We start from the raw sequence: 24212 nt of genomic DNA, 5'->3' as shown, positions 1-24212 counted from the left end.
CTCGAGGGCCTTAATCCAGTCGGGTTTTCAGGATTTCCCCAATGAACATGCATTGAAAGCAGTGCATGCACATAGATCTCATGCATATTCATTGGGGAAATCCTGAAAACCCGACTGGATTCCGGCCCTCGAGGACCGACTTTGACACCTGTGCAAACTATACTACACCATTCTTCTTGTAACTCCTCTGGAAATGTTCTTCTTCTCGTAGAAGTCTCTTTATAATCATCCTGGAAATGTCCAGATGTCTCTTTTGTAATCCGCCCAGAACTGCAAGGTTGAGGCGGAATAGAAATCAGTAATGTAATGTAATCTTTCATTTGTGGTGAGGAATTAGAGAATCTCATGTTTCAGAGAATAAACATGTGACCTTGACTGTCCTACGCTAGCAAGGAGATTCACTTACTGCACTGTTTTTGTTTTTGTTTTTTTTTTTTGGGGGGGGGGTTTGTGGTTGGTATGTTGGAGGGTGTGTGGGTGTGATTATGACCTTCATCAATAAATTCCCAGCAAAAGATTGCAAAGCGAAGTTACATATAAAAGCAAAAGAGACAGACATGTTGGATGTAATCGGGTGCCATCTTGAAAATCTGGAACCAATTAGAGAGTTTGGTTAACCAAAGAAAGAGCACACAGCAAGAGGGAGTACTGTGTGAAGGGATTCCTACGGAGCATTGATGCTCTCATTCCAATAGGATCTGGCTCTTTCCATCATCTCATCCCTGTGTCACAGCTCTGACAGCTGAAATGAGTTTCTCATGCGATCTTACCGTGACACAGCGAGCTAATGTCTTCAGTGCACAGGGCTTGTGCTGAAATCTGAAAATCACCAGTGGTGCTCTGGAGGCATCCCAAAGTCATATTACAAGCTTGAAATAAACATTAATCAGGACCTGTGTGATGAAAGGATGATTCACACAAACCCTCATTATAGAAATGACCCTGGAGGTTCAAGGTAGAGAATGGCGAGGGGACAGATTTTCCCCCATAAGAACTCAATTTCTCCACCCCTTCCCTACGAGTTTTGTCCCTGTCCCTGTCCCTGTCCCATTCCTGTAAGCTCTGCCTTAACCACACAAGCCTCGAACACATGTTTTTCAAGTGTTTGAGGCTTGTGCAGATGAGGACGGAGCTTAGGCATTGGTGGAATGAGGCATTATGACATCACAATCTGAGCTCTAGAATGTTGCTACTTATGATGTTAAAGTGTCTGAGGCTTGTGCAGATGAGGACGAGCTTAGGCATTGGTGGAATGAGGCATTATGACATCACAATCTGAGCTCTAGAATGTTGCTACTTAGGATTTTCAAGTGTTTGAGGCTTGTGCAGATGAGGACGGAGCTTAGGCATTGGTGGAATGAGGCATTATGACATCACAGTCTGAGCTCTAGAATGTTGCTACTTATGATGTTAAAGTGTCTGAGGCTTGTGCAGATGAGGGCGGAGCTTAGGCATTGGTGGAATGAGGCATTATGACATCACAATCTCAGCTCTAGAATGTTGCTACTTAGGATGTTAAAGCGTTTGAAGCTTGTGCAGATGAGGACGGAGCTTAGGCATTGGTGGAATGAGGCATTATGACATCACAATCTGAGCTCTAGAATGTTGCTACTTATGATGTTAAAGTGTCTGAGGCTTGTGCAGATGAGGGCGGAGCTTAGGCATTGGTGGAATGAGGCATTATGACATCACAATCTCAGCTCTAGAATGTTGCCGCTGAGGATTTTAAAGTGTTTGAGGCTTGTTCAGATGAGGACGGAGCTTGCAGGAATGAGGCAGGGACAGGAAAAGAACTTGCTGGGATGGGACAGGAAAATGAGTTCCCACGGGGATGGAGAAAAATTTGTCCCTGTGTCATTCTCTAAATTCAGGGCCTGAGGCCCTTTTTCTTCCGTTCTGCAACAAGTGTTCAGTCTAACTCTTGTCCCTTGACATTCAGGGTCCGATTCAGTAAAGTGATGTGCAAAATGGAATTTTGTGTAAAAGCTAACCCTGCACAAACTCTTCAGTTACTAGTGCACAGAAATGGTAATTAAATTATTAGCTATTCTGTGCAGGTGCTGCAGAGATTCCACAGAGGGGAATTTGTAGTGCAGTGGTTGGAGCTACAGCCTGAGGCTGTGGGTTCAAATCCCTCGCTGCTCCTTGTGACCTTGGGCAAGTCACTTAATCCCCCTTTGCCCCAGGTACACTAGGTAGAGTTTGAGCCCATCGGGACAGATAGGGAAATATGATCAAGTACCTGAATGTAAAACCACTTAGGACACAAGTGGTAAATGATTAAATACAGCCTTTCCCCCAACCTCCTGCAGTCAGGCATCTCCCCCCCCTTCCCGGTTAACCTTAACACATGCCTTCATTTATCAAGGTCACTAGCAGTGCCAAGGAGTCACACTGTCTGTGCCTGACCCGTAGAGAGTGACAGTGACAGAATTTGTCACCGTCCCCGCCGATAACCGCAGGAAACCATCCCCACTGATCCTCAAGCCTTGCAATGAAGAATACAGGTGCAGAAGGACTAAGGTTGAGATAAACACTTAAGAATGGCACAGGACGGTTTCCCGTGCGACAAATTCTGTCACCGGGTCACTCTCTACGCCCAGGCCCTTCCCTCTGTCACTTTCCACCCATGAGGAAACAGGAAATTGTGTTGGGGGAGGGGGAGATGTGCAGCAGAAGCACTAAAACACATGTTCAAGTAGGCGGGGGTGGGGAGATTTTGGGACCACTTGGCCCCCTGTAGCTAGGGTGCCCAGCTTGCTTCCCCCCCCCCCCCCCACATGCCAGCCCTAACAAGGGTGCATCACTGCTGGTTAGGTCCCTGCAGAGTACAGTACAAACCCAGGGCTTAAAGGTCAAGTTTAAGGAGCATAAAAGGATTAGTTTGTTTTTCGATGTTCCCAAATGGACTTTATTTGAAAGTGTCAAAGTTCCAAAGGTCCACTGAAATCATCCACATAAAATAATTCCATCCACATAAAAATAAATCATCCACATAAGAGCCTTAAAGGACCTAGTCCGCTAGGGATACAGGAGCCAACACAATCCGCGTTTCGACAAAAAGTCTTCTTCAGGGGTCCCTGGGGGTCCTATAAAGGTGAGTACGTGGGAAACAATTGTGTGGTGAACCGGAAGTGAGACACTGCTTGCATTTGCAATGGAAATGCACTTGTCTGGGTAGTTATATCCTTCAAAAAACAAAAGGAATTGAGCCCGAAATATCCACAAAGAAGAAAATCCAGAGAAAACCAAAAAAACTCCGTGGAGTGACGATGTTCCTAAATGGACTTTATTTGAAAGTGTCAAAGTTCCAAAGGTCCACTGAAATCATCCACATAAAATAATTCCATCCACATAAAAGTAAATCATCCACATAAGAGCCTTAAAGGACCTAGTCTGCTAGGGATACAGGACCCAACACGGTCCGCGTTTCGACAAAAAGTCTTCTTCAGGGGTCCCTGGGGGTCCTATAAAGGTGAATACGTGGGAAACAATGATGTGGTGAGCCGGAAGTGAGACACTGCTTGCATTTGTCGAAACGCGGACCGTGTTGGGTCCTGTATCCCTAGCGGACTAGGTCCTTTAAGGCTCTTATTTGGATGATTTATTTTTATGTGGATGGAATTATTTTATGTGGATGATTTCATTGTACCTTTGGAACTTTGATACTTTCAAATAAAGTCCATTTAGGAACATCGTCACTCCACAGAGTTTTTTTGGTTTTCTCTGGATTTTCTTCTTTGTGGATATTTTGGGGTCAATTCCTTTTGTTTTTAGTTTGTTTTTCTGCAGTAACATCTGTAGGGATATTATGCCTCTTTCTTCTCTTTTGCTGTAAGTGCATGGGGACGCCAACTTTTTTATGGCCTCCACGAGCAAAGAATAAATTAAAATAAAGACAGATCAGGGCAAATGAGCTGAGCAGTTAGAGCTAGCTACAGGTCTGATACGAAAAAAAAAAAAAAAAAATTGTATCGCCACGCCTGTGCTGGAAACTTTTCCACCTAGAATAACATTCCAGCACATGCCGAGATGTGTGCCGCCTAGGTACATGGGTTGGTTTGTTTTTCTGCTTCCAGGTCAGACCGCAGGTTCTACTTTGCATATAATTTATTGATTACATTTTGAATAATACTAAGGTCTCCTTTTACTAAGCTCCGGTAGCGTTTTTCAGCGCACGCTAACTCCCGCGCTACACGGAAAAACTAACGCCAGCTCAATGGCGCAGCTTAGTGAAAGGAGCTCCTAAGCTTTGCGCACACAGCTCGCTCAAGCAAGCTAACTGCTTTAAGCCCTAGGCCACATCTCCCCGCGAATGCAACGCAGCATTAAACAAAAGCAAGCTTAGAAATCAGTTTGGGGTCTGAATGCATTTTTGTTAAGCTAAACATACTTTCCGAAAGAAGCCAGCAGGGAGGCAGCGAATGCAAGCAAAATCACTAAATATATTAATTCACTCTTTAATTATTGCGAAACTTGATTACTGTAATTCTTTATGAATAAATATCACACACAAGGAAAAGAAGCGCTTTCAGATAATCCAGAATACGACCGTTAAACTCATTCATAACGGGGAAAAAAATATGATCATGTCACTCCCTTTCTGATTAAATCACACTGTCTGGCTCCCAATTAACCACCATATCATTTATAAAATTTTATTCTTAATATTTAAAACTCTTTCCACAGGAGTTGCCATCCAACAAATAACACATAATTGGAAGGACTGTAAAAGACTGAATTATTGTTTTTGGTGGAATTCAGTTTGTCATGTGTAAAAAATGGAAAGAGCGTTGGCTGTTCAAAAAGGTTATTATAATAAATTTAAGGATGTGTGGGGACCTTTATTAAATTATAGTAATGAATAAGTTACACTTTTCCCAATCTTAATACACATGTGGATTTGGGGTGGGGGGGTTTCTTTGTTTTCCATTAAGAATATATAGATGATTGTCGTAAGATATTATTTTCATGTGGTATATATTAGTTGTATATGAATTTGGGAGGGGGGTGGGGTTAAATCTTCTTGGTGTATGATATTGAAAATTTTTCAAAGTGATGTTGTATTATATTGGGTTGATATTTACTGTACACTTGATGTAAGTTTAAAAATGAATAAAGAAATTATGAAACTCTTTCCACCAATGAACCACAATTTATTAATAAACATCTTATCCCTTATAGTACATCGCGTTCTCTCCGGTCCACCAATCAAAAGCTCTCTGAAAGTTATCGGAACTCGACGACATGATAATCTTGAAATGATGTTCAAATTTAATCCTAGTTTCCCTTCAGGTTTCTACGTCTCCCTCCCTAATGTTCTTTCCATCTATGGTTCTTTTCTGGACTTTAAAGCACTGAATTGTAGTTCTATCCCTCCTTACCCTGTGTATTGATTAGTCCGTAAGTCTGTCGGTCTAACCCATCATTTTAAAATTTTAAATGGTATGTCCAAATACATGTTTATATTTTTTTAATTAATGTTGTAACTCACTTAGTAAATCTAAATAAGGGACTCATCAAATTAAAATAAAACTTGAAGCGTGACCCGTACTAGGAAAATTTGGGCTTGTATTATGACTAATGGGAGCCTCCATCACAAGACGTTATAGCTGGCTTGAAAAGAAATCTTGCTACCACTGTCTTGACAGGAAATTTCAAAAACCTTTATGCTTATCCAAGGGTCTGCACGTTTATTTAGGGGCGATAATGCGCGTGGTTCTCCCTTTGTAAGCTGGAGTCTGGGCTCCATCTTGAGAGATTTATTATTTTCACATTTAGAGGTACAAAGTGGCAAAGGAGCCCATTGAGGCTCATTATTATCTCATGGATAGTGCAATATATATTTACTCTTAGATTTATCATTGGGGGGAATCCATTTTCTTGCTTGAGTTTATTTCTGAGAACAGATAACAATTTCCTTCCCAGTCCCCCCCCCCCTCCAACCCTCTTCCTGTGATGGTATTGGGGCAGGTCTGCAGCCAGTGGAGAGTACATCAGGTGTGAATGGGCCCCATTGGGACGTCATCAGCCAAATCACCATGAGAAAGATGCTTGAAATGCAGCGTGAACTTGGGTGCTTGACGCCCCTTTAGGCTTAATCCCCTCTGCTATCTCTTCCAAATGCCAGAGGCTTTACAGAGCATTTTGTGCTGCAGGCCCCAAGATGGAAGATCTTCTTGGGCCTCCAGCTGTTCACAAGTCTCTTGTTTGATCCAGTTACCTTGAATAAAGGCAAGAATGTTAACCCTTCACATCTCCACCACTGTCACTAGATTTCTGGGGGAAATTCTCTTCTAGGAACCTTTGATAGTCATGGTTTGCAGTGGGGGATTTGGAATGCCTGATCCTGCCCATTGAAATCAGTGCTACTAGTCCCCCCCATAATGCATCAGTATTGGGTGGTCAGGAATCCAGGACTGGCCCCAAATCTCCCCCACCTGAAACTGAGTAATGTCCTGGCAATCTCTGCAAACCTATAATGAAGCCGTTTTCAGTGCTTAGGGTACAACACTCACAGTCTGGTTTTCAGGATATTCAGGATGAATGTACACGCCCACTAAATGTGTCTCATGCATATTCATCAGGGATAGCCTCAAGACCTGACTGGCTGGGTGTGTCCTGCGAAGCACTGCTGTCAATGAAACTCAAGGAAGCCTGGGGGCAGCCATTCCCAGACCAGTCCATCGGGTTTTCAGGATATCCACAATGCATAGGTTTTGCATGCAAATCTGACTCATGAATATTCATTATGAATATCTTGAAAACCTGCTGGGATGGAAATGGCTGGCCTGGGGCATGGGATAAGAACAGAGGGATCACTGGTTGAGAGAAAGTAAATTAAACCAGGAAGTAAGCTGTGGAGACCAGGTGGGACTTGACTTGCCCTCTTGATCTGGATTTGAAAGGCAGACCAAATTGCTTGGCCGAGCAAAACCTTGGGGACCACTAGCCAGTCTGGGTTTCAGGATAACCCTAGTTAGGATTTACGGATTTTCTGTCTGGAAAATCCAGACCCCCCCCCCTAGGCCCGCCCTCCAGGCCCACCCATCCCCGCCCCGTCATGTCCCAGTTCTGCCCCATCACCAATCCAATTTTCTGCTTTAGGAACATACGCAATGCATACAGACAAACGCAAGCCCCAAGGAAAAGCTCCTACAAATATGCGGAATACAGACAAACACAGGTTCATATAGTAAAGACTCTTTTATTTTTATACATATATATATTTTTATTAATTTTGTTTTTTTACAAACTGATTGCTTTTTAGCCTCTGAGTACCATACCATACCATATCATTTCTTATATCCTGCAAATTTCTACGAAGGATTCATTGCGGCTTACAGTAAGATTTTTCAGAGGTTCCAACGCAATTGCATTAAGATTCTGGACTTACAGTTGGAGTACAAGTATCCCTAGAAGAGAGGGGCCTCGCAATTACTTTAGGACAGATAAATAAAGGAAAGGTAGGTTAGCTCCAGGCTTTCTCCAGATCTGTCTCAACCTTCAGAATTAAATGCATCTGGCCTCAGTGTGTTTAAATCCTGCAAATGCTCCCATTTATCCCATCTGATTGCAGATGGAGAAAAAAAATGTTAACTGGGCAGAAAATGGTCTCGCATCCAAGAGGTATTTCCATTCCCGTTAGCAGTGCCTTCAAGGATGTGAGAAATGCCAGGTAGGAAAGTTGATTTAATAAAAATGTATCCTGTAGGGTAATTCTAGCATTACCCTACAGTAAGCAGATTGGGACATCTTTTTAAAGGTTGGTCTTGTTACTACACCAGTATCCAATCAGAAAACGTAGCACCTGAGCTTTCAAGATTATACAGGCGTCGCCTTCAAGAGTGATCTGCGAAGTCGCAAAAACTCACAACCTACATCCTTGTGTGGTTCTCTAAATAGAAATGAGACTCCAGCCCAACTGCCTCACCCCCCCTTCTACCCCCACCCCCCTTTTACAAAACCGTAGTGTTTCTAGCGCCGGCCACGGCGGTAACAGTTCCAATGCTCATATGAATTCTATGAGCGCTGAAGCTAAAAACCACGCTACGGTTTTGTAAAAAGGGGGGGAGTTGGGGGAAAATCATTTATGTCACTTGGGAGTAACCAGGGATGGAGAGGATTTTGATTTCAGCACGCACCTTTTTCAGTTGTAGATCGAGGCAAGTTGCATTAAGCGATAGAAGGAAACAATTATGTGAAAGTGTCCAGATCTCTTTTTAACAGAAAATTTTACGATGCAGAACATCTCCTCTTGGTGCTAAACCAAACTGTCTCTATGTGTCGTCCAAAGCTGCGTGCTGAAATGCACATGTGTGCCCAAGTTGCGTACATATCTGAACCGAGTAACGAGTCGATAACTAATCGGGTGCTAAGGTGTAAATATTTTGGGCATCGATTCTGGTGCTACTTGCTAATCTAGAAACAGCTTGCAACTTGGAGCGCCCTTTGTGGACTAGCAGTAGGGAATTACACAGGGACAAATTTGTCCCTGTCCCTGCGGGATCTTTCTCTACCCCCGTCCCATCCCTGTGAGTTCTGTCCCTGTTGCATCCCTGCGAGCTCCGTCCTCATCTGCACGAGCTTCAAACACTTATGATTTTAAAGTATTTGCGACTTGTGCAGATGAGGACGGAGCTCGCAGGGACGGGACAGGGATGGAGTAGATCCCAAGGGGCCAGGGACAAATTTATTCCCATGTCATTCTCTAAGCATTCAGCAGGGAATTTTTTTTTTCCCAGTATCCAAATTTGAGTACCATTTACTGAATCTAACCTTGTGTGTGTAGAGTAGTCCCAGCAGATTCCAGGTGTACCCCGAGATGCTGGGGAAGAGGAGAGGCATGTCCTGTAATCAGCCGGCGTCTGCACCTCCTCGCTGGCACCTCTGCTCCTTCTCCTCGCCTCTCCTTCTGTAGCACCCTCCTCCCCCCCCCACTGGCAGTAATAGGAGGCTCAGGGCCATGGCTGGAGGACATTTGCACATGCACCGACGTCAACATGATGACATCACATCATCATCCACGCATTTTTGGGTGCCCTCCAGCCGCAGCCCCCAGATTAGTGTGGCGCAGCTTAAAAAGTTTGCGACACACCGGTGTAGAGAGTAAGCGTAAGGGATATGAAGTTTGACCAAAGCCTGGAGACACAACATTTTCTTCTGCACTCCCCAGAAGACTTCCTACTGCCCGACTGAGGACCACCAGCCCTCTCCTGCAGAGCATTACCCCAAGGAAAATAGTCACATGCCCTACCTCAAAGGGCACAAGGTGCTCAAGAAGAATGGAGCACTTGGGGAGCAGCTAAGTGAGGGAGAAGGATGCCACCGTAGAGACAAAACACACCTCTAGTTCTCTTTGCTTATGTGTTTCATGTCCCAGGCTGGACAGAAATCCTCAGTGTACAGAGATGGTTCCTTCATACTGAAAAGTTTCACGGAATGGAAAAGTAAGGAGCCCTTTTACTAAGGCTTAGGTTTAGGGTTACCATTTTTCAGGCCACCAAAAAAAAAATAATCCAGAAACATGGCCCCGCCCAGTTCCACGTTCATCTCCGCCCCCATTCCACTCTAGCTCCTCCCAGTTCAGCCTCCATCCCTGCCCCCACAGACCTCCTCTCTTCTTCCTCGACAAGCTCCGGCCGTGTCTGGAGGGCCTGGAGCATGCATGGACGTGTGTGATGTCATCATCGCATCATCAGATGCCCTCTAGATGCAGCTGGCACTCTTTGGGCCTTTCCAAAACCTGGACAAACTGCTGGGTTTTGAAAAGCCCATCTAAAAAAGTCCTCTAAAAAGAGGCCATGTCTGGTAACCCTACTTAGGTTGCTTTCGGACATTAATATGAACTAAGAGATAAGAAGCCCGTTATCTGTTAGCACAGGCTAAGCTTTAATTAAAGGGCCCCTAAGTAATTGCAGAAGATTAACTCTTTCAAGACTGGTGCTTTTGACTCTTTCAGCCTCCCTTTTTCTCTCTCTGCCTGCCTCCCTCTGTTTTAATCTCACTATTCCTCCAAAGTCTGCTTCAACTGACACCTCTGGCTGCTTCTCCTTCCTTGCTAATGTAAAGGAAGCTGAATGGGTCTCACAGGAAGGGGCATTTTGATACGCCTGCAGCTTTAGAAAGGACTTGACCAGTGAGACTGCCTAAGCAAAGCGTCGGATTGGTGGCTTCATAAGGCTACCAAAACCACTTAAAGCATAGTCAAGCCCGAGTCGCCACCTTACTCAACTTTGCGACTTGGAAGCCTTTTATTGCCTGGGAAACTTAAAACTGCAAACCTTACACTGCAACAAGATCCGTCAACGTACTCACTTCTGGGAATTTCAAGTCAGCTGGTTGCAAAACTGCTATGGAATGGATGTGGTCAGTGTGCAGGAAATTTTGGAGCGTCCAGGTGGCATTTTTTTTTCCCGGCATGAGGAAGTCACAGCAGAACGCTTTAAGAGGCAGACAAAGTTGGGAATCCTGCTTGTGATAATTAACCTCTTTGTGTTGCTCCGGACTGAGTCACTGAGTGCCACCTTTCTGTTTCGTAGAGTTGACGTCATAATGTTGGTTGACTTTGTTCTGCTAACTTTGTCAAGTTCACCTTTTCGGTGCGAAAGTTTGGAAAGGTGATAAGAGCAATAGCAAGGCTACGTGGTGCAAGATATCCTAGTGAATAAAGAAATTAGGGGGACTGTCTGCGATAACGCAATGAAGGTACTAGGGAGGGAGTCTAAAGTCCATTCAGGCAGCGTGGGCGGCTTAGAGGCTGCACAGGCAGTTGAGTGGTAGGGAAGGATGAGTAGGTGTCATCTATTCTAGTCATCCTTATCTTTGGCCCCGTGCTTCAGGATACGAGTGAATTCCACGTAGTTGAAGTTGCCCTTTTTGTCAATCGGAGCTTCTCGGTACATCTCGTCCACTTCCTCATCTGTGAAACGGTCCCCCATGGTGGTTAACAGCTCACGGAGGTGGTCTTCATGAATGAAACCTGAAAAAACAAAGGAGACGAGGAAAATAACCAAAGATTTGGGGTCATTTTGAACATCACATCTATCAAATTACTGGAGAACTTCTTCGGCTGATGGAGGCAGTCACCTGGCTTCCAAATCTCACTAATGAAAAATCTATATATATAAAATCGGAGGTATGTATGTGTGTATGTATGTGTGTGTGTATGTGCCGCGATCACGCAAAAACGGCTTGACCGATTTGAACGAAACTTGGTATGCAGATCCCTCACTACCTGGGATGATATGTTCTGGGGGTCTCGCGGCCCACCTCCACACGTGGGCGGAGCTACAAACAGAAAATCAGATTTCACCCATTCATGTCAATGGAAAAAATGTAAAAAGCTGCCATTCTCACAGTAATTAAAAAACGGCTTGACCGATTTGAACGAAACTTGGTATGCAGATCCCTCACTACCTGGGGTGATATGTTCTGGGTGTCTCCCGGCCCCCCTGCACACGTGGGCGGAGCTACAAACAGAAAATCAGATTTCACCCATTCATGTCAATGGAAAAAATGTAAAAAGCTGCCATTCTCACTGTGACCAATTTAGACGAAACTTGGTATGCAGATCCCTCACTACCTGGGGTGATATGTTCTGGGGGTCTCGCGGCCCCCCTGCACACGTGGGCGGAGCTACAAACATAAAATCAGATTTCACCCATTCATGTCAATGGAAAAAATGTAAAAAGCTGCCATTCTCACAGTAATTAAAAAACGGCTTGACCGATTTGATCGAAACTTGGTATGCAGATCCCTCACTACCTGGGGTGATATGTTCTGGGTGTCTCCCAGCCCCCCTGCACACGTGGGCGGAGCTACAAACAGAAAATCAGATTTCACCCATTCATGTCAATGGAAAAAATGTAAAAAGCTGCCATTCTCACAGTAATTCAAAACCGGCTTGACCGATTTGAACGAAACTTGGTATGCAGATCCCTCACTACCTGGGGTGATATGTTCTGGGGGTCTCGCGGCCCACAACTCTATGTTGCTTGCTCAAGGGTGGGTTCACCCAAGAATTTATATGTTCTTGCTCCAGGAGGTGAAACTAAAATTGTTGTTTATAATCAAGTTTTGTGTTTGTTGTATTGTATTCATTTTGTCAAATATTTCACTTTATAATTTGAATATTGTACTTTTTATTAAGCTGTAAAAAAATACTTTCATTCACCACTATAAAGTATCTTTATTTGAATCCATTTACAGTGTTATTGCTATAATTAAATACCCGTGCAACGCCGGGGCATCAGCTAGTACATTAATAATAACCTGCACGATTCATCCAGTCTGCTCAACCAAGGTGGCCAGAGTTGAAGCTGCTGCTCCGAGCAGGTTACACCCCTCTATTTACGAACGATAATCTAATAGCCTGGGTCAATCTGATCAGCTCTCTGAAGAAATGCGGGAGAGGGGAGTGTGGAGAATGGAGAGGTGGAAAGGGTTAATACAGTGCTCGACCTCTTTAATTTTTCATGAACATGCAATTTTGTTTTTTGACAAAAACTCTCTGATGCACCAGAAGAACCAACGTGACTTTTAGGCTGTGGTAATTGGAGCTTGCATTAAAAAGCACATGGCCTCTCGAGAATGCTGCAATAAAGCAGACCCTTTAATTGTCTTCGCTTCCTACCGAGGGGGGCGGTCCGCCCCGGGCGCCAGCACCCCCTCCTCCTCTCCGCCCCCTCCACCTCTTCCCACTCCTCCCCTCGCCACATGCGCATCCCCCCTTCCCTTCCCCCGTACTGCTAGTCGTTCACCGCCACCGGCAACAACTTCAACGTGTTCCTCGCGACCCCGGCGGCTCTCCTTCTGACCTCACATCCTATGCACGGCACCCGGAAGTGACAGCGGGAGAGCTGACGCGGTTGCGAGGAACACAATGAAGTTGTTGCCGGTGGCAGTGAACAACTAGCAGTACGGGGGAAGGGAAGGGGGGATGCGCATGTGGCGAGGGGAGGAGTGGGAAGAGGTAGAGGGGGCGGAGAGGAGGAGGGGGTGCTGGCGCCCGGGGCGGACCGCTCCCCCTCGGTAGGAAGCGAAGGCAATTAAAGGGTCTGCTTTATTACAGCATTCTCGAGAGGCCATGTGCTTTTTATGCAAGCTCCAATTACCACAGACTAAAAGTCACGTTGGTTCTTCTGGTGCATCAGAGAGTTTTTGAAGGGACGGGGCACGGGGCGCCTCTTACCCTCACTACACCACTGGCTCCTGCTTTATTTTTTTCTTTCCTGAACCTTTGAAGCTATACGACGTACGTCTCTCCTTGTGCTATGATCTTTTTTCTTAACAATTTTATACTTTCAGATTGCTCCAACTGTTCTTATCTTCTCTCTAGTGTAACTCCCTCAAACATTCACAGAGCCTTGTTTTGCCGTGTTACCTTCTAAGGGCCTCTCATCCTGGTCCCTCATTTGTGGCTCCTTATTTCTAAGTTATTTCTACAGAAAAGACACATAATATGGAAAGTTCTAGTGAGCCATCGGTGTTCTGGAGAGAGAGGCCCAGCAAATCAATCATTGCGCTCCAATTAAGGGGGCCCAATATGACTTTTGTTAACACCCTGAGAGAACTGGCATCTCCTCAGTTGTTCACTCCTTTGCCTATGAGTCACTACCCTCCAATTAAAAGAGCTAATTTAAGTTTCGTCGCGTCCTTGGGAACCTGGCACTATCCAGATGAGAAAAGAAACATGAAAAGACTTGGGCAAAAGATTTATTGCTTGACCCCTAGGTTATCAGAACTAATTAATATGCATTTTTCTTACTCTGCACATGACTGAGAAACCTATAAAAACTGAATTCCTAGTTTCAATAAGAAGGTCTCACCCTCTCTGACACACACGTAGTGCACCCACTTGTTTTAAACTTCCCCGGCACGAGAGGCGTCTCCAAATTGTTGCCCGCGCCAGCCTCAGCTCTCCCTCTGATGTCACTTCCTGGTCCTGCGACCAGGAAGTGATGTCAGAGGGAAGGCTGAGGCAGGTGCGAGAGGCAGGTTGGAGTTGCTGCTCGTGCTGGCAAAGAGGGGTGAGGAAGTGGAGGCGTGTGTGCGACGGGGAAGGGGTGGGAAAGAGCGGCAGGGCACAGAGGAGGAAAGGTGCCAGTGCTCCCACCAAGATGGCACTCGGGGCGGACCGCTTTCCCGCACCCCCTTACTACGCTACTGCAGGGGGAACTCTGTTCTGTGTCAAAGAAAATGTCTCTGGGCCAGGATTACAGATCCCAAACTCTGTCTTTGTTTTTGCTTTGTCTAAATTGTCTCGCGATAATTTTATGTGGGTATGATTGGCGGTCTTCTCTAATTTGATCAACCTTTCTTCCTATCAGTATGTACGAGAGTATTAGCTAACCAGAATGAAGAAGAGAATACACTTCTCCCTCTGTATTTGCTGTGATAGGGGATTACAGAAAAACCGCGAATAACTTTTTCATATGCTATTCGCTGTTTTCTATTTAAAACCATTGTGAATATGGTGAAACCACGAATAAAATGATGGGAGACCTGGCCTGTTCCTGAAGGAGAGGCAAAACATGGTGAAGAAAGTGCCGGGAATCAGCGATTTCTCTTTGCAAGCTGATGTCATTTGGGGGAAGGAGCCAGCAAGCTAAAAACTGCAAATAATCGAAACCGCGATTGCTGAAACCCCTTTAGAGAAGTATATAACCATGTACAGTGTGGTGTGAATGTATTTCTTTGGTACAGGGTGTGACTGAAATAAGTGTCTGGGACAGGAAGACAGCTCCAAGACTTCATTTGTCCTCTGGAGTGGGTCTTCAGTTCCCACAGGAGATATGATAAGAGTTTTTAAATGCGCAGGAGGCGAGTCTCTTTCAATTGAAAGCTAGCTCCGGAATGAGGGCGTGTAGGATGACAGAAGTAGCCTGTGCTTTAATTAAACTAAGAGAATATGGACGATATAGAGCAGTGTCCCGCAAACATTGTCGGCCGGCGACACAATAGACCCAGTGCAAAACCCGGAAGTGTGCGTACGTCCACGCGATGACATCACGCACCTGCCGCGACCCTGAACTTGTCGCTTCGGTGGGGGGATACTGGAGGAGGGGAGGAGGAGAGTCATTGGCGCCGGCCGACTGACTACAGGACATGCCTCTCGTCGCGACAGGCACATCCTATAAGCAGTCAGCCAGCGCCTCTCAGAATTAATATCTGCAGGGCTGTAATAGGTAAGAGCGCAGTATGGGCTGGTAGATTCAGGTTCCCCGAGTTACCCAGGTAGGCATTTGTGCCACAAGACACTTGTAAGTGCATGCATGCGTGAACCAGAACCAGATGACAAGAACTGGGGTGTCTGTACCTGCCCCATCTTCATCAAAGCAGGCAAAGGCATTCCGAATTACGTCCTCAGGGTCGGTGCCGTTCAGCCTCTCTCCAAACATGGTGAGAAACATGGTGAAGTTGATGGGGCCTGGGGCTTCACTCATCATTCCTTCCAGGTAGTCATCAGCAGGATTTTTTCCTGTAGGAAGGAGACACAAAGAATAACCCACTGCTGCCTGATGCTAATTCTACAAAACCACGGAAGTGTTTTTAAGCGCTCTGCGCTGCTCCCGACAAACTCCCCCCCCCCCCCCTTTTTACAAATCATGAAAGTGGTTTTTAGCGCAGGCCAGCGTGCTGAATGCTCTGCGCTGGTACAGACGCTCATAGGACCTCTCCCCCTCCTTTACAAAGCCGCGTTAGTGTTTTTTTAGCGCCGGCTGCTGTGGTAACAGCTCCGACGCTCATAGAATTCGTATGAGCGTCGGAGCTGTTTCCCGCTGCGGCCGGTGCTAAAAACGTTGGCGTGGTTTTGTAAAAGAGAGGGTCTATGAGTGTCGGGAGCAGCGCAGAGCGTTCTGTGCACTGGCCCGCGCTAAAAATGCTTCCGCGGTTTTGTAAAAGGGGAGGGGGGTGTTTGTCCTTTGTGTTTCGGTTTGTCTGATGTCCTAAGCACTCAGAATAGCGGCGTACTCGAAACTTAAAAGGGGATTAAGCTGGCAAAGTGTGCAAAGGCCCCCCCTGGATTTTGCTGATCACGCAGAGTGCCAGAAACTTCAGTGGCTAAAAATGACACGGAGAGCTGAAGTGACAAAAGTAGATGCAGTCAAAGTGAAATGATATGTCCTTGACAGCCACACACAAACTCAAGGTAGGAACCATCCATTTGCACTTTTACGTACAAGAAGAGGACATTTTTTTTTCCAACAGGCCCATGTACACTGGTCAATATTTCCCTCATTATCGGCCTAATTCTGTAAATGGTACTACAAATTGCGTATGGAAGTTGTTTGGACCAGGGGAAATCAATTATTTTAATAGATTATCTATGAACGGATTTGTTTCCTAGAATCTGTTACTTATTTAACGTAGATTTTGCCTTTTTCCTGGAATGCAGAAGAAAGGAGGCCCTAGGGTGAGACCATTTTTAGCAGCTTCCCTTTTACACATCTTAGAAGTGTTTACACGCTACACGTGTGTTGACAGTCTTGAGAAATATCGCTTCCAGCTGAAACGTTAATAAATCTGTCAACGATACAGGAAGGGAGAGAACGGTTCAGTAAATCACTGCGGTGAATCCTGTTAATGAGGGGATCTCTTCGTACCACCTGCATCAAGATCCATCGCTCTGGGCAGACGGCCGCGGCATGTTAATACCGTCGAGACTGGAGAGTGGGAGGGAGTTCAAGGATAAACGACTCTGGCAACAGAGCACTCTGCCAAACGGTTGATCATACCTGAGAAGTCTGAGGCTGCCTACTCCCTCTCCCCCTCCCCACCTAATATCGTTTCTTAATTATATTTCAGTATCAGCACTGCAAACATTTTATGCCCTGATTAGCATCTCAACTCACGCACGGATATGTGTGTATTCCAGGTGTGGCAGTAACTTGTGTGCATGACATGGAGGGGCATTTTTAATATAATATCCAAATCCAAGTCCGGACGTTTTGCAGAGGACGCACAGAAATCCGGTTCGAAACATGGCCATTTTCAAAACTGCAAAACGTCTATCTTGGGGGAGGGGGGGTTGTTGTTTTTTTGTGTTTTTTTTTGTAAATGGCCATTTTTCAGATGCACATCTATCTTTTTGAACCATTTTTGGGGAAAAAAACAAAACACGGCCAAAAGAAAAACACACAAAACAAGCCATTGGGATGTAGGATAGTTTTACCAGACGTCCGGATTTCCCCCAAACATGTCTTTCGTTTAAGGACATGTCTGGGGGTCTGGATGGCTTTTTAAAACCCGGCTTGTTCCCGTTATCAAGTGGATTGAGGGGGAGGAGATATGTATGCCTACGCACCACCAATCAGTTCTCTTTCTGGCCCCCTGGTGGACATAGCTAGCAATACAATTTATTGGTTTCTATGAGTCAGATGCATGTTTTTCGTCTGAATTGTTTTCATTCCTAGGTTAAGATATACCACATGTTTCTGGTTTTATAATCTCCTCACAGACGAGGGAACACAGTCTGGAACTGGCAGTGGAGGAGAAGGGTAAAGCGTAGAGCAGCTTATCTGAGGAATGGAGTTCTCTGGGAGGGGGTACAAGGAGAGAGGAGAGATATTGAGGGGCAGCAGAATGAACACCCTTGTAGGCTAGCAGTAGGAGCTTGAACTGTATGCGAAGTGAAGTGATTTATGGAGAGGGGTGATATGAGTGTAGTGAGGTTGGTAAAAGATGAGTCATGCAGCAGAGTTTTGCACAGATTGCAAGGGGCAAAGGCGGCCTTCTTGCATGTTCCCTTTCATATAACAGCGTTACATAGAAACGTAGCAAATGACAGCACATAAAGACCAGCATGGTCCGTTCAGTGTGCCCAGAAAGGTGGCCAGGGTTGCACCTACCATGCCACTCCATGCAGGTTAATCTCCTCCATGCTCTCTCTGTTCGGAGTTCCATCACCATTATCATCCCCACCTCCTTCTGGTGAGGAGCATTTCAGGAATCCACCACCTTCTCTATGAAAATGTATTTCCCAATGTTGCTTTTTGTTTTCCTCTTGAAGTTTCATTTTGCATCCTCTAGTTCTATAGTTGGTTCTTCTGACAGTCCACATGGACCGCCAGAAGAATTAACAAGTCGATTCTGGAAGAGACCAAACCGGCTATGTCGCTGGAAGCCCAATTGATGAAGTTACGACGGTCTTATTTTGGTCACACCGTCAGAAGGACATCGTGTTTGGGAAGGCCGAAGGAACCAGGCGAAGAGGGCGACCTGTAGATGGCTGGACACGCTGAAAACATGCATGGGAATGACGCTGGAGGACCGATTTCTTTGTAGATCTGCAATTCATCAAGTCGCTAGGACTCGAACACGAGTCAATGGCACCTAATGAAGTTCTATAATCTCTCTGGGGGTTTTTTTTTGTTTTTTTTTAAGGTTTGTTTGTTTATTGATATCTTTCAAATATTTAAACATCTGCATCACCAGTGGCTTCCAAGGGTGTCAGGTCAAAAGCGCGCCGGGACAAAGGCGCGCCCAGACAATTGAGCGCAGCGCGCACCGCCGCACCACTCTAAATTACTGTTTTTAGCGCTCCGACGGGGGGGCGTGGGGGGAAACCCCCCCCACTTTACTTAATAGACATCGCGCCGCGTTGTGGGGGCGTTGTGGGGGGTGGGGGGGTTGTAACCCCCCACATTTTACTGAAAACTTCACTTTTTCCCTGTTTTTAGGGAAAAAGTTCAGTTTACAGTAAAATGTGGAGGGTTACAACCCCCCAAACCCCCCATAACACCAGCGCGATGTCTATTAAGTAAATTGGGGGGGGTTCCCCAACAAAACCCCCCGTCGGAGCCCCTAAAAACTGTAATTTAGAGCGGCGCGGCGGCGCGGGCTTTTGTCTTTCGCGCCATTGTCTATGAACCGCTTCCAAGAGCCCAGGATATTGTATGTCAAACAGGGGGATTATGTAATATGAAGAGGTTATAATATGGTGAAGATGGGCTCCATTAGGGTTGTATTAGGGTTATAAACCGATTGCCAAGACTTTTATGGAGAAGTTTAGGCCCTCTTTCACTAAGGTGCGCTAACCGATTAGCGCACGCTAATCGATTTAGCGTGCACTAAACGCAAACACATGCGTGTTAGTCTATGGACGCGTTAGCGTCTAGCACGCGCTAATTTGATTAGTAAAAGAGGGGGGGTTAGTGTATCACAGAGTGCCAGTTCATAGTCAAAAGCGCGCGCCGACAACCGAGCGCAGGACTTAATCGCGCCAAAGAAAAACTGGATTTTAAAGGGGTCCGAAGGGGGGTGTTGGTGGGAACCCCCCCACTTTACTTAATAGAGATCATGCTGGCGTTGTGGAGGGTTTGGGGGGTTTGTAACCCTCCTCATTATACTGGAAACTTAACTATTTCCCTGTTTTTTAGGGAAAAAGTTAAGTTTTCGGTATAATGTGGGGGGTTCCCCCCCCCCCAACATGGCAGCGTGAGGCAGCGCGATCCCTATTAAGTAGAGGGGGGGTTCCCCCCCCGTCAGAACCCTTTAAAATACGGGTTTTCTTCAGCGCGATCAAGCCCTGCGCTCAGTTGTCTGCGCTCCTTTGTCCTCGCGCGCTTTTGACCCGTCACCCAGAGTGCCAGGTGAGTAGGAAACCATCTAAACAGAGAGAGAGTGTGAAACGTACGCAATCATGCAAATAAATGTATGGAGTCTGATATTAGTGATATCGGCCTGCTATAGTTATGTGTTTGTGCAGGCTCACCATTGGTCTACAGGCAGCCAGGGGGGTGGCAGCGGGAGAGGGTCTTTATCAGATGATACAAAATGACAAAACAAATGATTAGCTAGGAGATGTTTTGGAATGGATAGTAGATTTTTTAATGCTCAGTTCTTGAAATATAAGACCTTGTAGGTATAATAATGAGCAGGTCTTAGCATTGTTTGCGTTTATTATTTCATGGTTGATTTTAATTAGAAATGTATTAACGTGCACTCTGCTTGGAAGGTTAGTGTCGGAATAGAAATGTATTAAATCTAAGCTAATGACATGGCCGCGTAAGAGCGCAGAAGAGCTCCTTTGTACCACAGCGACGGCGTTCTGTTGTTTGTTATAATCATTCAGAGAAAACCAAAAAAACTCTGTGGAGTGACGATATTCCAAATGGACTTTATTTGAAAGTGTCAAAGTTCCAAAGGTCCACTGAAATCATCCACATAAAATAATTTCATCCACATAAAAATAAATCATCCACATAAGAGCCTTAAAGGACCTAGTCTGCTAGGGATACAGGACCCAACACGGTCCGCGTTTCGACAAAAAGTCTTCTTCAGGGGTCCCTGGGAGTCCTATAAAGGTGAGTACGTGGGAAACAATTGTGTGGTGAGCCGGAAGTGAGACACTGCTTGTGTTTGCAACATTCTAGAGCTCAGACTGTGATGTCATAATGCCTGATTCCACCAATGCCGAAGCTCCGTCCTCATCTGCGCAAGCCTCAAACACTTTAAAATCATAAGTAGCAAAAAAACAAAAGGAATTGACCCCAAAATATCCACAAAGAAGAAAATCCAGAGAAAACCAAAAAAGCTCTGTGGAGTGACGATGTTCCCAAATGGACTTTATTTGAAAGTGTCAAAGTTCCAAAGGTCCACTGAAATCATCCACATAAAATAAATTCATCCACATAAAAATAAATCATCCACATAAGAGCCTTAAAAGACCTAGTCCGCTAGGGATACAGGACCCAACACGGTCTGCGTTTCGACAAAAGTCTTCTTCAGGGGTCCCTGTTTCCCACGTACTCACCTTTATAGGACCCCCAGGGACCCCTGAAGAAGACTTTTTGTCGAAACGCGGACCGTGTTGGGTCCTGTATCCCTAGCGGACTAGGTCCTTTAAGGCTCTTATGTGGATGATTTACTTTTATGTGGATGGAATTATTTTATGTGGATGATTTTAGTGCACCTTTGACACTTTCAAATAAAGTCCATTTAGGAACATCGTCACTCCACAGAGGTTTTTTTGGTTTTCTCTGGATTTTCTTCTTTGTGGATATTCTGGGGTCAATTCCTTTTGTTTTTTGCTTGTTATAATCATTCACACTAAGGGCTCCTTTTATCAAGGCGCGCTACGGAGGGTTAGCGTGTTGGACATTTCATCACGCAGTAACCCCCGCGGCAAGCCAAAAAACTAACGCCTCGTCAATGGAGGCGTTAGCGACTAGCGCGGTAGGCGGTTGAACGCGCGGTATTCCGCGCATTAACCGCCTACCGCAGCTTGATAAAAGGAGCCCTAAATATTTAGTTGTATGAAGAAGCTGGATTTTCAGGAATGCTTCCGACTGGTGTTATTTGCACCATTCGGGACTTTGCAGAAACAACCGTCAACAATCCACGTTATATTTCTCAATTTAATTGGTGAATTTTTTAAATTTATACATTTTGTAATTTCATAATAAAACCAACTTATCTGGTCAGTTGTTCCCTGATATTCCGGCTGGAGACTGAATCCGACATGTTCCGCCTACTGGCTGTTTCAAGGATGCCCCCCTCCCCTATACGATGTCCCACCGAACTCTTTTGGACAACGATGACCCCACCGGCCAGAAGCCGTTTGCTGAATTGTTGACTTTCTGTATTTTGTTTCTATTTATTATGCCTGATTTCCCTGATTCTTGTATACTTTTGGATAGGTTGTATTTGGAAGGAGGACCCTGGGGGGGGTCTTTATTTTATTTTGGGGAGGTTTCTGTTGGGTGGGGTTTATTGGGTAACTTTGTTCTCAGCAATTGGATTTTGTTATCAAAAATTTTGAGCGTGCCTTTACATGGTTTGTTTCTTGATTGTTGGTTTTGTTATGCTCAATAAAATACATTTGAACATACAATGTCCCACCGTTCCATCCCGAACACACTCCTCATTGTTTCCTCTTAGGCTGCTCACCAATTTTGCCTACCCCTTCCGCCAGCCTTGCATGTGTGTGTATGTTTTGGTCCTGCAAAGCTGCCCGCTAATGGCAAGCCTTTGGAGACATTTTGGCTCAATCTTTTACTTTTCAACTCCTGAATCTAAGTATGCTGGGATTTGTAGTTCCGAACTTCCTATTATCGTTCCCGGCAGGCCCCCACTGGTTACCTAGAGATGCCAGCATGTCGTGCAGATCTTCCTTATCAATGAATCCGTCCCGATTCTGGTCAATCATGTTGAAGGCCTCCTTGAATTCTTGGATCTGGGACTGATCAAACATGGCAAAGACATTGGAGGTGGCGCGCTGGGGCCGCTTCTTGGTGGTTTTTGCTTTGGTCTTCTTGCTAGACATTTTGATCGCCGGGGTTTTCCTGTGGAGCAGGAAGGAAATCAGAATTAGATGCCGTCACAGCGAAAGCGTCAGCAAATACAACATGGCAATGAATGGGAAGGCTTTGCGGACATTCGGCTGAGGTATAGGTAGGGTTACCATATGGCACCAAAATTGTTTGACCAAGTGGTCCAAATAATATGAAATTGTATCATGTCAAATCCCACTCTGAAAGTTGAGGAATCTCTTAATTTGTGATGTTCATTAATTTTATTCATTTTGTATCCGGGGGGGGGGGGGAGAAAAAAAATGTAAAAATTTAAATTGAATCAGGTTGGGCAGATTGGATGGACCATTCGGGTCTTTATCTGCCGTCATCTACTATGAAAAAAAAAGTCTCGTAAACTGGAGTCATACCCACAGCAAATTTTCACTGTATTAGATTGAATCTGCTCCTCAATGCAGTCATTGGCCAAAAAAATTTTTTATTTTGGTTTATCTCTACTGTAGCCATATTCGCGATGATCCTTAACTAAAAATTGCCATCAGATTATTCTGCATAAAGAGAGAGTAGTTTCACTGATCTTATATATTTTTTAACATCTCACAGCTCTCTCTTGTAGCAGGCTCAACTTTCAGAGTGGGATTTGACATTATATAATTCCAGAAAAAGGACCGATTGAGACATCCGTGTTTTACCTCTACTGAAAGCAATGGAAGTAAGGAGGACAGATAGAGCACATCTGGGCTTAACTTCTATTGAAACCAATGGAAATAAAACCCGGATGTCTCAATCCGTCCTCCTTTTTCTGGAGCCATACGGTAACCCTAGGTATAGGACTCTGCATTTCATTTCTGTTTAAACTGGCAAAATGTACACACTGGTCAAGCATCCTCTCAGCCCCTCAGGCGTACAAACTACCATCAGGAACGGCCAGGCAAGGGTTTCAGGTACCCTGGGTGAATCTTCAGCCTTGTATCCCCACCCTGTTAATTATCTTCTAGGCCAGGGGTAGGGAACTCCGGTCAGAATTCCCCAATGAATATGCATGAGCTCTATTTGCATGCACTGCTTTCAATGCATATTCATTGGGGAAATCCTGAAAACCCGACTGGAATACGGCTCTCGAGGACCAGAGTTCCCTACCCCTGTTCTAGGCCATGAGTCTCTCCCTCTCGAGATTTTGATAACTGGACTAAAAAAAAAAAAAATCATGGCTACCCTAACACTGTTCTCTTCCCAGAACAATTTTAAAAATAAGCATAATTGGAAAATATGGGGGACGTTCTATAAGTTGGTATCTCCTTTTATGCACTATAAGGCCACAAGGCGAGTCCGTTCTATAATGGCATCTAGGCGTCCAGATTCCATACTAGACCACTAATGGGAGCTGGTGTAACATTGAGGTGCCCTCAGTTATTGCAACCATAGACCTGCTGTAACTATGGCAGTGGCGTAGCCACAGGTGGGCCTGGGCCTACCCAGTTTTGGATCAGACCCACCCAGCAGCAATGCACATGGTCAGCGTAGCTGGCAGAGATCTCGAAGCCTTGCCATCTGATGAGTTCTCTCTGGATCTCCCCCCTCCCCCAACTGTCTCAAACCTAGCGTAGTTGGTGGCGTGCCTCCAGCTGCCGACACTGACGGCCCCCCATGCATGCTCAGTTGACTCCACATCGGATTGGGTGGATGGAAGAATTTGTGGGGATGGAAGTGTAGTAAAAAAAAAAAAAATCTCTGGTGATGCCAGAATGAGGCTTGGAATGTCTAGGAGAGACAGCTAGAACGCCAGATTGAGGCTTGGAACGCTCAACTGTTGACTACTAGTGAATATTGCCCCCCAAACACCACGGGAAGCTGTTAAGGATGGAAGGAAATAGAGCAAGTCAATAACAGCGTCATCTCCTGCTGGGGATAGAGGAGATTCGTTGCAAGGATGGGCAGGGATGGAATGGATCTTAG

At 45.3% G+C, this 24212-nt stretch overlaps 1 protein-coding gene across 3 annotated transcripts in view; it reads right to left on the bottom strand.

The window, feature by feature from the left end:
- Positions 1-7191: 7191 nt before the first annotated feature.
- The window catches only part of MYL9 (myosin light chain 9), a 34501-nt gene continuing 17480 nt past the window's right edge, over positions 7192-24212 (bottom strand). Inside the window, exons 1-4 of one of the 3 annotated variants that reach the window (XM_033963515.1) lie at positions 23855-23873; positions 22087-22289; positions 15320-15481; positions 10750-10981 (exon numbers count right to left, since the gene is read on the bottom strand). In XM_033963515.1, coding sequence (XP_033819406.1) covers positions 10809-10981; positions 15320-15481; positions 22087-22270 — 519 coding nt within the window. In that variant the 5' untranslated portion in view covers positions 22271-22289; positions 23855-23873 and the 3' untranslated portion in view covers positions 10750-10808. Of the gene's footprint in view, positions 10982-15319; positions 15482-22086; positions 22290-23854; positions 23874-24212 lie in introns of those variants that run through there. The other 2 variants (XM_033963516.1, XM_033963519.1) reach the window with 2 other exon arrangements.

This window comes from Geotrypetes seraphini, chromosome 11, assembly GCF_902459505.1.
Source record: "Geotrypetes seraphini chromosome 11, aGeoSer1.1, whole genome shotgun sequence".
In the NCBI taxonomy this organism is placed as follows: Eukaryota; Metazoa; Chordata; class Amphibia; order Gymnophiona; family Dermophiidae; genus Geotrypetes; species Geotrypetes seraphini.
Note: the sequence above shows the minus strand (reverse complement) of the source record. Positions and strands in the feature narration are given on the sequence as shown.